The 13,793-nt window shown below is 42.7% G+C and overlaps 2 protein-coding genes across 2 annotated transcripts; both read left to right on the top strand.

The window, feature by feature from the left end:
• Positions 1 to 669: 669 nt before the first annotated feature.
• On the top strand, positions 670 to 1,623 carry LOC118588543 (olfactory receptor 2T27-like). Its single transcript, XM_036194963.1, has one exon. The coding sequence runs from the start codon at positions 670 to 672 to the stop codon at positions 1,621 to 1,623; it is 954 nt and encodes a 317-aa protein (XP_036050856.1).
• Positions 1,624 to 12,086: 10,463 nt separating this feature from the next.
• LOC118588457 (olfactory receptor 2T11-like) lies at positions 12,087 to 13,022 on the top strand. The gene has a single exon (XM_036194775.1). It carries the CDS (start codon positions 12,087 to 12,089, stop codon positions 13,020 to 13,022), a length of 936 nt encoding a protein of 311 aa, XP_036050668.1.
• Positions 13,023 to 13,793: the final 771 nt, after the last annotated feature.

Below are 13,793 nucleotides of genomic sequence, written 5' to 3'. Positions count from 1 at the left end.
GAAGTGAAGCAAGTGTCTGAGGAGAGGGCAGAGAATGGACATCATACCCTGAAAGAGACCCGTGGGAAAGGAATAAAGAACTGGCGTCCTTGTGTTGGGGGGGGTGGCTACCGCTTTCATTGAATTGGACCTGAAAACTGATCTGCACAGGGTAATGGGCATCATTCGAGTGGCATGTTCCCACTGCTCAGACCAAACACAGAAGAAGTACTCAGCCACACTCTATGACTGTTTTTAACTGTGTAGTCTATAAAAGGCTGTTGTTTGTGACCTGAAACTCAAGATGTAGGTTTGGGATAGGAAATAGCTGACTTTATCTATTCCCTGACATTTAGCTTTGGGTCAGCTAACAGCTGCCTGCAGTTAATACATCTTGAACCTCTCTGATAATTGCAGGCTGTTCTGTTCATGGTTTATTTTTAACTGGCCGTAGTGACCTGAAACTTGGGATTTTCCATTATTGCCCATCTTCCCCATTCCCTATTCCTCTGCCTCACCCCAATACCTCTCCTGAGGAACATTCCCTTTCAGAGTCCCAGCCCCAGGGTGGTAGAGCTGAGGCTTTGACCAAGAGACTAAAATTATTTCAGCCAAATGCTTTCTCTGTGATACTTTTTATTTTGACCACTGTAGATTCTCAGTTGATTAAAAAAAAATCTTAATGAAAATATGGACCCAAAGAATAAAACTACAGCTGATTTCATCCTGCTGGGGCTCTTCCCCAACTGCAAGTACCCAAACCTCCTCATCTTCCTCATCCTCTTCATCTACACCCTGGCCTCTGCTGGGAATTCCATCCTGATAGTCCTCATCTGGCTGGACCCCCGCCTTCACACCCCCATGTACTTCCTGCTCAGTCAGCTGTCTCTCATTGATCTCGCTTACATCTCTAGCACAGTGCCCAAGGCGGCTACCAACTACTTCACTGGGAGGCAGAACATCTCCTTCTTTGCCTGTGCCACTCAGATGTTTTCCTTCCTCACCCTTGGTCTTGCTGAGTGCATCTTATTGACACTAATGGCCTATGACCGCTACGTGGCTGTCTGTAACCCTCTGCGATACCCCATTCTCATGAGTCCCAAGGTCTGTCTGAAGATGGCCGCCTCCACCTGGATCGGAGCAGTGGCCGCAGCCCTCATTCACACTATCTACCCCATGAATTTTCCTATCTGTGGCTCTAGGAAGATCAATCATTACTTCTGTGAGATGCCTGCCATTCTGAGAATGTCTTGTGTGGACACGTCAGTCTACGAGATGGTGAAGTTTGTGTCAACCATTATCTTTCTCCTGGCCCCATTCACTCTGATCCTGACCTCCTATACCCTCATATTCCTCACTGTCCTTAGGATGAACTCTCCCAAGGGGAAGAATAAAGCCCTGGCCACCTGCTCCTCCCACCTGACTGTCGTGAGTCTCTATTTTGGTCAGGCCATCTTCATCTACATGACGCCCACTTCTTCCCACACACCTGACCAAGACCAGGTAGGAGCTGTGCTGGGCACCATAGTGACCCCCATGCTCAATCCTCTTATCTACAGCCTGAGAAACAAAGAAGTGGTGGGAGCCCTACAGAAGTGCACCGGCAGATGCTGTAACCGTGACAATGCCAGGTCCCTCTGGTGAAATGTCCTATCCTTCATCTGAAAAGCAATTTAAGTCAACTTAAATCCCAATTGGAAATAGAATGTTGTGAGAAAGGAATGTAGAAGACTCATAGAAATTGGAATTTATTGTAATGTTGTTGTTCTTAGTTCCATAGTGGTGACTTCAGTTGAGTAATAGCTTAGTAAGTATTACTTATTTGTAAAATTGCATGGATTTTGACAACAACATCTGTGCAAAGATAAAGCATTTCTTAATTTGTTGAGTTACAAGTCAAGAACCTATTTGTTATTCTAGCATTCCCATTTTGATTGACATTGCTAATTTAAATATCATCCTATCGATGTTTCCTTTTCATTTTTTAACTCTCACTAATCCCTTGAGATGATTTGTGAAATTAAATTCTTCTTTGTTCTAACTGAATGCATTGCTGATTACATTTAGCAGGAACCGGTGTGAACCATCCTTTCTTCCTACATTTTAACCCTTTTCAGGAGTTATTAGGATAGCTCTATTTATGTATTTATACATATGTATATATAGATATCAAAATAATGAGGGAGCTCATTTCCAATTACTGATGATATTCAGTGTACTTTCTGAAGAAGGTAGATGATGGCATTTTCATACAATCATGTTGTCTTTGAGTGAAATAAGCAATAATAAAGTCCCATATTATGGAACAGAGACTGAGCGTTGCAGGCCTCCATCTTCCTTACTGTCAACAGCACAATCACAAACTCTTAAAAACAAACGTGGCAAAATAAAAGGTAGACAGCATATAACCACCAATACAAAAATAGAAAAAAATCAATTTGGGAAATTGTAACAACTTGTTGGGCTTGAAAAATTATAGCAAAATTTAAAAGCGCTCAGTGACCCTCCTTAAGCATCCCCTCCCTCTTCCTTTCCACTTAGACAGTTCCTGGACGTGAGTCGTGGTTGAGGTTGTCACAAAATGATATATTGACAAGCCTTCACCTTCTGGAGAATGATCGAGAGATGACACGGAATTTACTGTGTGGGGATTTTAATTTCAATGCTTTTGAGATAAAGGACTTTAAAGTTATGAGGTTAAAACTATGAATTAGGACATTTTCACTCGAGAAGCCCAGGTACTCGCAGTGTTTTACAGCCAAGCCTTACCAGACATCAGAGTAACTTCTCATCTCCACACTTGGTTGTAGGATTTATAAGGACCTTTAAAAGCAGCTGAATAACTCATCATTTCAGATCCTATAGGCTCTGTGAAAACACATGATTTTCTTTCATAGAACCACACTTTGACGAAATTGTCTGTTTTCTATATATTTTCCATTTCCTCAGATAAATTAATCCTTGACACCTTTAAGTTCTTCTCAGGATTTTTCCCAGCTCTGCCAGGGTATTCCTGTAAAAATATTTGCATGTATTTAACATGTAAAATGTAGTATTGAGATAAATGTGCTTTGTGCAATGATTCCTCAACCAAGTGTGTGACAGCCGGCCATCATCCCCCAATGCCTTTGGTGGCTCAAATACTAAGAATATACTCTCTTGAAAAGTTTTGTGCGTGACTATTATCCTTCTAGTCGAGCATGTCTTACTAGCATTACACAATCTGTTTTTCCTTTCCTTCTAAACATACCTGATGTCCACATGTAGTAATCTGTTACCAAGGACTGGGTGTTACATGTAGAAACTGAGAGTGGGTTTCATTTTCTTTCAAAAGAGATTCATCCTTTTTCAACAAATATACTCTTCGAATGGTAAACTATCACAGAAGTCCAGAAGATAATCTATCCAGCCAGCAGCTGTTACAGGCATTGGTAGATACTGTTCAACCAGTATGTAAGTAATTATTGTAAATTTATTTATAATTACTGAAAAACAGAAAAAAAAAACCAACATGCTTTTTAACCATCGTACATTGAGACAAACTAATCTGTGGTAAATAAATGGAAGAAAATTAATTATCAGCAAGAAAGCCTTGAATACATTTTTTTTTTGAGTAAAAGAATCAAGCCTAGCCAAGCAGTGGTGGCACACGCCTTTAATCCCAGCACTCGGGAGGCAGAGCCAGACGGATCTCTGTGAGTTCGAGGCCAGCCTGGGCTACCAAGTGAGTTCCAGAAAAAAGGCACAAAGCTACACAGAGAAACCCTGTCTCCAAAAACAAAGAAAGAAAGAAAGAAAGAAAGAAAGAAAGAAAGAAAGAAAGAAAGAAAGAAAGAAAGAAAAAGGAAGGAAGGAAAGAAGGAAGGAAGGAAGGAAGGAAGGAAGGAAGGAAGGAAGGAAGGAAGGAAGGAAGAAAGAAGAAAGAAAGAAAGAAAGAAAGAAAGAAAGAAAGGAAGGAAGGAAGGAAGAAAGAAAGAAAGAAAGAAAGAAAGAAAGAAAGAAAGAAAGAAAGAAAAAGGAAGGAAGGAAAGAAGGAAGGAAGGAAGGAAGAAAGAAAGAAAGAAAGAAAGAAAGAAAGAAAGAAAGAAAGAAAGAAAGAATCAAGTGTAGCTGGAGAGCTTTTCTCCAGGTCCCACTAAGCCCCAGCAGTCTGGTAGCCCACTTATAAAATCAACACACAGACGCTTATATTATTTAAACTGCTTGGCCATCAGCTCAGTCTTGCCATTGTCTAGCTCTTACTCTTATATTTAACCCATTTCGGTTAATCTATACTTTGCCACATGGCTCGTGGCTTACCAGTACCTTACATCTCTCTTGTCATGTTGGTGGCTGGCAGTGTCTCCCCCCTGCCTTCCTCTTCTCCCAATTCTCCTCTCTCTTAGTCCCGCCTATACTTCCTGCCTGGCTACTGACCAATCAGTGTTTTATTTATGCAGAATGATATCCACAACAATCAAGCCTCAAAAGGCTGCATGTCTATGACCCCCTGAACAGGACTTCTAGGGAAAAGAACTTCTGGGTACAGAAGATCAGTCATTTCCGAGAGCTTGTGAGGGTAGTGGGAGAAGAGAGTGTTCACCCACACAGGGGGCGAAGGGTCTCTTGATGATGATAAGCACGGGTGTTGTGTTAGCCACTCTCTAGAAGGTCTGCAAATGTTGTAATCTTTCCCAAATAATTCCCACAACAGTGCAGGTGTTCAGAGACTGTTCAGAGTTCCACACCAGCCACAGAAATAAACAGCCGACTTGCACACCTTTCTCATACTCTCTGGTCTTGAGTGGGAGGTATCCACTTACCTCCTCAGTGTTAGTCACATCTTACAATGGTTACAACATTCTGTAGCAATTTTGTCTTCTTTTTCAACCAAGAAAGTTTGCAGACCTACTCCATCTAAGAAAGCAATATCTGGAAAGCCAAAGGAAGGAAAACAAGGCTTTGCAAGGTCAGTCGGGCAGTAAAGCTTTGGCCAAAGTAACCACAAGGGAAAGGGATGGGGTGGGTGGGAGAAAATGGCCACTCCCATACACAAGCAGAGTCATCCACATACTGAAATCGGAGGTCAGCTAATTACACTATTCAAGGGGGTGAAAATACGAGACACAGGCATGGTGGCACATACCTGTAATCCCAAAACTTGGGAGGCGGAGGCAGGAAGAACAGGAATCTCAGGTCATTCTTGTCTACACCTCAAGTTCAAAGTCCTCCGGGGCTACATGACCCACTGTCTCAAAAATAATAAGACCCAAAAGTAATAAGACCACAGGCACATTAAGCATTTTAAAATATGTTTTATTTAAAAGACTGTCATTGGAAGGATGCTTCATTATATTCAAATACTGTAAGAGAAGGGAGCATGTCAGGGCATCTGAGGAAGAACTGTCGAGAAATAGAAGCTGTGGGCAGAGAATGCCAGAAGCAAACTTTCGTGGTTTCTGCAGGATGGGGTGGGTTTAGGACTGGATTATCCCAGCATCTTCAAGGATACAGTATCTGCCTTTGATTTCCACTGTGTGAACAAGCAGGGCAGCCAGACTTAGCCTAGGGTGAGCAGGGCAGCTGGACAGCTGCTTGCATGAGATAGCCCAGTATGGTGAGTGGGAGGATGATTGCTGGATGGGTGGGTTGAAAATGACACTTGAGTTTAATCAGAGAAGCTATTTACCAACCTTCACCTATTACCTTACTGTAGGAGTCAACAGAGTGCAGATGCCAACATACAGGAATAACAAGACAGTCATGAGTTGTAATCTGCAGTCTAAGGGGCAGATTTCCCCAGATTGTTTGGTAAGGTGTAGGACACTCTGGAAATAATCCTCCATATCTCTATGCTCTGTGCGGTAAACTCTGGGTGTCTCACACTCTAGCTCTTCCTCCCTTTTCCAAATACTTCATTTACATATAAGTGACCTCCTTGGTCTGTCTCTTGCCCACTAGTGCTGTTCTGCAGAGGTCTCACTTCATTTGGTACTGTCTGTGATACAAGCTGGGCATGTTTCCACCATAAAAATTCTCCTTAAACTTCTGCCAGCTATCTATGAGTCTTATATAGTTAAATCCATTAGCTTAACTCTCCAGTTAGCTCAATCCCCTCTCTACCTTTGACCTCCTGCAAAGATACTGTGCAAAATTCCCTTGCGTCTTTGAACTCCATCAGCAAAGAAGATATTCAAACAAAGCCCTGGTATCTTGAGAGGTCCCCTGCCTTACATAAACATTTCTATCTTAACAATTATTTCTTCCTTTTTGGCAAGGTCTACTGAGAACATGCACCACTCAGACCTTGAACCAGTGAGTGCTGTCCTGTGTCTCACTAACAACACCCAGAGATGCAATGGGGAAAACATACAGTGAAATAAATCTTGGATTCACCACAGATGGCACACCAGGACACATTTTCAAGAGAAGACTATTCACTGAAACGGTCCTCACAAGAAAGCATAAGTGTTGTTCTCCCAGCACAGGCACAAATCTCAACATAGAGTCAAGGGCAAACTATGCCTATGTTTCTTCCAAAAGTTAATAACTCCAAAGTGACTGATTCCAGCATTGCTTAAGTAAGTAAAATAGCAAAGGATTCAAAAGAATGCTAAAATCCTAGAGCTAGAAGACACTAAATACTCCATAAAAGAATACTTAGAAATAAAAATATAAATCATCAAAGAATCAGAATATAAAACCAGCATGGATCACTTGAGAAAGAGTCAAGAAAACAATTACATTCTCAAAAACATTACTGAGTCATAAACTCAACCAACAAAGTTGAGGACTTCACTACAGGAAGCCAAAAAACACTGAAGAATGAAACCATACAGAATGTTAAAAAGATGGAAAGACCACCTATGTTTATTGGTGGGATTGGTAGGATTAACATTGTGAAAATGGTCATTTTTCAAAAAACATCCCATAAGGTCAATGCAATCCCCATTAAAATCCAAAGACACTATTCACAGAAAAAAATACTAAAATGAATATGGAAACACAAAAAACGTCTTGTATAGCCAAAGAAATCCTGAACAGAAAGAGCAGTGCTAGAAGCATTAAAATAGTCTATTTAAGGTTGTGTCATCACAGAGCCATGGCAACGACAACTTGACAGTAACACAAATGCAGACACTTAGACCAATTAAATAAAATAAACCCATCCAACTACAACCATCTGGTTCTTTACAAAGGTACCAAAAATACACACTGGCCCAAAGACAACCTCAACAAAGGCTCTTGGGAAAACTGGATATTCAGACCCGGAAGAATGACACTAGATCCCTATCTCTCACCATGAACAAAACTCAGCTCTAAGTGTATAGAAGACCTTAGTGTGAGACCAGGAACCCTTAAAATACTATAGAAAAACTGGGGAAACACCACAAGATGTGATCTAGGCAATGACCTCCTCCAATAGCCAAGAAAACAATAGCTACAGTTGCCAGATGAGATTATACCAAAATAAATAGCTGCTGCAGAGATAAACAACAGAGTACCAAGACAGCCCAGATTGCAAATGGAGGAGAATACCCACCAGGCATTCATCTGATGGGCAGTTTATACCCAGAATATACAAAGAACTCAAAAATGAAATATAAAAGAACAAATGATCTAATCTACAAACAAGCTTAGTAGATACTTTTTTAAGTGAACAGGGGTTTATTTTAGTTCAGTTCCAGGGTCCAGTCTATCATGGTGGAGCAGGGAAGGCAGCGGGGATTTGGAGCAATGGGTTGTATCACATCCACAATCAGGAAGCAGAGAAAGATGAGTGGAGCAGCAGTAGGCATTTTCAGGAGAGAAGGGACAAATGGCCAATGCATACATAAATCAGTGTTCAATCCCTTTGACCAGCAGAGCGAGGATCTTACAAAATCGATGCAGCCTACACCCTCTCAGGAAAGGAGGAGAACAGAACTAGTGCTGTGTATAAATAAATACACAGTCTTAAGTGGACTTACCAAAAGATGGGAAGAATAGGTAGCTGTAGCAGGAATCTTAAAAAGTCTTATTAATAAAATCAAACCTGGAGCCAGGTATTGGGGTGAATGCTGGAAGATCAGAGAAGCAGAAGAAGCCACAGCTACCTCACCTTGCCAATTCCTCAGGTGATCCTGTTTCCTCAGACTGGATGCCTCTCAGCTGAACTGCTGCTCAAAGCCTAAGAGCTTAACCAGCCAAATGCTTCTAGTTTCTGCTCCTCACACCTTATATACCTTTCTGATTTCTGTCATCACTCCCTGGGATTAAAGGCTCACTCTCTGGAATTAAAGGCATGAGTCACCATGCTTGGCTATATCCTTGAACACACAGAGATCCAGGCGGATCTCTGCCTCTAGAATGCTAGGATTAAAGGCATGAGCTACCACTACCTATCCTCTATGTTTAATATTGTGGCTGTTCCATTCTCTGACCCCAGATAAGTTTAGTAGCATGCACAATATTTCAGGGAACTCACTACCACCACAGGTAGCCAAGACAGTGTCCCTTCCTTGAAGAAGATGAGAAGAAAAGAAACCATGGATAGTACCAGGGTGGTTATCATAAATGCAACTGCCCTTCCTGGAGACCACCAGCTCACAAGTGTGAAAGTCTACGTGAGAGATCTTCACAATCCCTGAACATTGCAGTAGAACTGGTAGATTTCTTTGGGCTGCCAATTGGCAGACTTGTGGTATAGAATGTAGGAGTGGTAGAAGCTAGTGTCCCCCAGCCCAGAACTCGGAGACCATTGGTAAATGCTGAGAGCAAGACCAATCCAAGGCTTTCTCAGAGGCCCTGGTAAAAGGATGAAGGGAACTTAGCTCTTGCCCAAGGCAGACTTGGCAAGGAGTAAGGAGGGTTGTGGGAAGCAATAAATGGCAAGAGAGGATAATAGGGGAGAATATAATCAAAGCATATTTTACAAAATATATGAGACTGTGAAAGAATAAATTTCAAAGAGTCATAGAATTCAAATGTGGGAGATTCAGAAGTAACCATTAGTTGACTTCTGCATTTGATTGTACCTATGTTTAACTGGGAGAATATCCCTCCAGTGGACACTTCCAAGGTGGATTCCTGACCTCTGTTACCTCAGATGCCCCACGAAGACCTAAGCATCACTCTCTAAAGTCCCTCCCACTAGACTAGTTGTTCTGCAATTCTGAAGAAACTCAGGCAGCTATCAGAGAATGGAACTAATTGATATCTGGAGACAGGATTCCCAGAGGACAAAGGCAATGTGGGCTCCCAGAAGTGCTTATGTAATGGAGACATAAGCACCCTCGCAAGCTGTAGTCATGTGTGCTCTGTAATTAATGAGGGTGACTAGCTTAAGTATACTGGGGACTGAGAGTGTGATCAGGCTGCCTGGATCAAATCCAGGGGCTATACTTGCACTGGTCTTGGACGAGCATGATGGTTCATGTTTATGAGCTACAACCAAACAACCTTGGTGTGCTGTGAGAATGATCGGCGAAGCAATTACCACAGGACTCCCTCCTGCTCAGTGTGGCAAGCCATGATCATCTTTCTATAGGTTGACATTTCTTCCCTTCAAGAAATGTATTTAAATTTCATAATTATTTGTATTATCTTCCTATAACCTTAATTTTTATCTAATGGCTCTTCAAGTCTAACCAGGCTAAAGAACAAAGCTAGACAGAACTCAGCCTGCAGCATCCAAACGTGTTAAGCCAGCCATCAAGAAGACAGCAGACCCTGACTGTGTGTTGGCACTGACTTAGGACCTGATCACCCCAGTGTTGAGACCAGTGTTGTGGTGATGATCTGAAAAGGTAGAATAATGTTTGCATGGGTGACAGTCATTTTTAACTAGTAGTATCACAATAGATGTTTACTTGGGTAAATGCTTAAAATGACATCTGTGGGACTCCCAGACTGGTCTCAACAGGTTCATTCTCCTCCACCTGTACACTTTCCTTCCTCCTATCTTTTCCTTTCTTAGCACTAGATGGTTTTACGTACCAAGCATTATGTGATGGCACTGAGATCCAGACAGATAAAGCCAGGCTTCTCCCAAGCAGACACATTAACAACCAGAAATGCCTGTCATCCTGGTAGAGCATGCCAAACAAAGGCCTTGTTGATGAAGAGGCCAAGCCTCATTCAGTCACTAGGCTGCCGTGTCACCTCAAAGCCCAGCATCACATGCAAGTCCCTCTTTCAGATCAAAACGAATTCTTCATGGCCTTAAAAACATCCCATGTTGAGTGAATTCTGGTCTTTGATGGGGGTAGTGATGTGTAGTTCAGTTGTAACAAATGCTTCTCTCTGGTTGGGGGAAGGGGACTGTGCATGTAAGAGCACTTCAGGGTATGTGAAAATCTCCAAACCTTCCAAATCTCCTTCCCCCATTCGCATCTAATATGCTTTGAAGACAAAAGGGATCTCTAGTATTGCCTCATCTGATCTCTGGAGAGAGAAGATCGTCTCATCCAGCAGAGCCAGAGTAAGGGTCTGTTGGGAAAGCATTACCAAGGGGGCTGGGAGCACACTGCAGCTGATGCAGTCAGGGAGATGGCCTGGGACACTGAACAGAGTACTGAAGGACCCCAAAGGCCAGCCTAGCCTCCTGAGTCTCTCATCTCATTGTCCCCAATTTTAGACAGGAGTCAAAAGTTGAGCATTGAATTTCAGTTCTAGGATATCCCATAGTTACACTCAGGGTGTAGAGAACAAGCTCACATTCAGCCAGATCGTGCTGTATCCAGGTGAGTAGGTGGGTACCTGCATCATGTGGGTCACATTACCCAGAGCCATCAGCTGCATGTGTTATGTATCCATCTGGATGTTCTAAAACATGCCTCCATTGATCACATTGAAACTAAGAAAGAAAGTGATTCAGCCAGAAACAAATAATAAGATTATTATTAGAAGAGGCTGAAGCAGATGGTGAGTTCAGGATTTCTGTATGTGATGCTGGAGATTGAACCCAGGGCCTCAAACATGCAAGGCAAGCACTAAGATACACTACAGCTCCTGGGACATCTTGATAAACAGTCTAATTACATTTTGATGTGCTGGTCAGACCAGCATGTCAACGTATTGGTATGTAAGTGGATCACTGAGCTACCAGAGTGCAAGATTCAAACAGAACCTGTTACTAGAAAATTTGTTCCATTTCCTATGATTACATTTGGCTAAGAATATCAGACAAAGTGAGTGTGGAGCAAGAACTACTTAGTGATATTTATCGTTACTTCAAAGAAAGCATCTCTGAAATGCAAAGGCTCTTGCAGAAAAAAAAAAATTCACACATTGCTTCTCTAATCGACCCAACATGTCATTCTCCTATGCACGAGGCAGACCAGAAATTACAATCATCCTCTCAGTTTAAATGTATTAGATGGAATCCCAGCATCCTTCATGTGTTAGATGGAATCCCAGCATCCTTCAGCACTCTATATGGGCCTTGAAGACAGCGATTTAGAAGAGGATAGAGTATCCTTAGCTTCAGATCATGGTTCCTCTGGCAACATCTACTATGTAGTCCATGGTACCAGTCCATATATGCATTTCTTTTCTGCACCATGACATCTTATGCCAGCTGACCACACCCTAATCTCTTGCTCCTGGGGAGGTCTCCGAATATAAGACTACATACGTGTGTGTGTGTGTGTGTGTGTGTGTGTGTGTGTGTGTGTGTGTGTGTGTTATGCCTATGGCTATGTGTACATGCTTACAGATGACTCAAGTGGCCAGAGAGGATATCAGATCCCCTGGATGTGGAGTTCTAAGCAGTTGTGAGCTAGCAGCTAGATGTTGGTGAACTGAGGTCCTCTGGAAGAGCAGCAAGCACTCTTAATCTCTGGGCCATCTCTTCTGCTCTGCAGTCAATTCTTTTTGACACCTCTCTGATCTGCCCATGCTTGCACCATCTCGTATCAGCGTTAATGTTGCATACAACATATTTAAGTATCCCTGTCTTCAGTCTTAAGACCTCACCTTTCATCCCCAAATATATTTTCATAAGAGTGAGTTTTATTCTAATAAAAAGTCTGGTCAACTTTGCTTTTCTTTGATTTGATAATGATATTCAAAGGATGCAATTCTGGTATTACATCCTTTCTAATATTTTCTCTGTTCTTCCCAGCTCAGCGTTGAGAGTCTAGAACATGAACAGAGGGAATGGGACCTCAGCAGACTTCATTCTCCTGGGGCTTTTCCCAGAGCTGCGCTATCTGGGCCTCCTCATCACTTCCATTCTCCTGATCTATTTCATTGCGTTCACTGGGAATGCTGTCCTGGTCCTCTTGATCTGGGCAGACTCTCGTCTCCACACCCCAATGTACATACTGCTCAGCCACCTCTCTCTTATTGACTTGGCCTTGATTTCCACTACTGTCCCAAAGATGGTCATCAACTTTTTCTCCAGGAAGAAAAGCATCTCCAAAGTTGCCTGTGGGACCCAGATTTTCTTTTTCTTTGCCCTTGGGGGTAGTGAGTGTCTCCTTTTGACCCTCATGGCTTATGACCGCTATGTGGCTGTCTGTAATCCCTTGAGATATTCAATTATCATGAACTCTAGAGTCTGTCTGTGGATGGCCCTAGTGTCCTGGGGTGGAGGCGCCCTGAATTCACTCATCAACACCATCTACACCATGCACTTTCCATTCTGTGGCTCCAGGGAAATTCATCACTTCTTCTGTGAGATGCCCGCCGTCCTGAAGCTCTCTTGTGAGGACACTTCCTTGTATGAAACAGTGGTGTCCGTCATCTGCATTGTGTTTGTTCTTCTCCCCTTGGGACTCATCATGTCCTCCTACCTGCTCATCTTCCTCACTGTTCTCCGAATGAATTCTCCAGAGGGCAGGAGGAAAGCACTGGCCACATGTTCCTCTCACCTGGCGGTAGTGAGTCTCTACTACGGGCCAGCCATGATCATCTACATGACCCCCCAGTCTTTCCACACTTCGGAACAAGATGAAATACTCTCCATGATTAATACTATCTTCACCCCCATGCTCAACCCTCTCATCTACAGTCTGAGGAACAAGGAGGTGCTTGCTGCTCTGAGAAAAGTAGTGAGTCAACGGTTTATTTTAAAGTAGAAGCCAGGGATGGTGGATTGCCCACTAATCCCAGCACTTTGGAGCAAAGGCAGGTGGGTCTCTGCAAGTTCCAGGGCACCCTGGTCTACATAGCAAGCCCTAAGCCAACCAGGGCTACATAATATAATTCCTAACTGCATTCTAAATACTTAACCCTATGCCCACAGATATGTGTAGCTCTTGTCCCCCATCAAAGAAGCTTCTCTGTGGCCAACAGAAACCATTACAGAAAGCCACAGCTGGTCAAAAGGTAGATGATGGTGGTGGTGGGGGGGGTACCTCCCCCCACCATCATCTACAACACAGATCCCACACCTAAGGGTCAGGGAACATTGCTATGGGTTTTTAAGAATGATCTCACCTCATTCATATTCTCTACAACACCATCGATGGTCAATTCATTAATGTTTAATGAGAATGTTCTCTGTAACTGATGTTGCAACATTCTCAGAGAGCTCATAGGAACAACCTCTTATTTTTATGTAATATAAAAGTAATGTGGAAATGCCTCTGGGGATGAAGAATGGTGCATTGTGGGAAATCAGTGATGCAGACGGAAGCTGGGAGCAGACAGCATTTGGGTGCAATACTATATGTTGCTCTTCCAGGAGGACTGGATCCTTCTGAAGTGGTCACTCATAGTGGATGGTAAGTAAGAGAAACTGTGACTACTGCTGTTCAGGCTCATTGATTTAAATAAAGTAAGTGTGCAAAAGTGTTGAGCTCCAACCTCTATACCATATAACCCCAAACAAAGAAGCATTCAATGGA

Source organism: Onychomys torridus, chromosome 8 (genome assembly GCF_903995425.1).
Source record: "Onychomys torridus chromosome 8, mOncTor1.1, whole genome shotgun sequence".
NCBI lineage: Eukaryota > Metazoa > Chordata > Mammalia > Rodentia > Cricetidae > Onychomys > Onychomys torridus.
The sequence above is the reverse complement of the archived record's forward strand: the minus strand, read 5'-3'. Positions and strand labels throughout refer to the sequence as shown.

What these genes read in the sequence shown, in the direction of transcription:
- LOC118588457 (XM_036194775.1), top strand. Translation starts at nt 12,087, where the DNA reads ATGAACAGAGGGAATGGGACCTCAGCAGACTTCATTCTCCTGGGGCTT.
- LOC118588543 (XM_036194963.1), top strand. Translation starts at nt 670, where the DNA reads ATGGACCCAAAGAATAAAACTACAGCTGATTTCATCCTGCTGGGGCTC.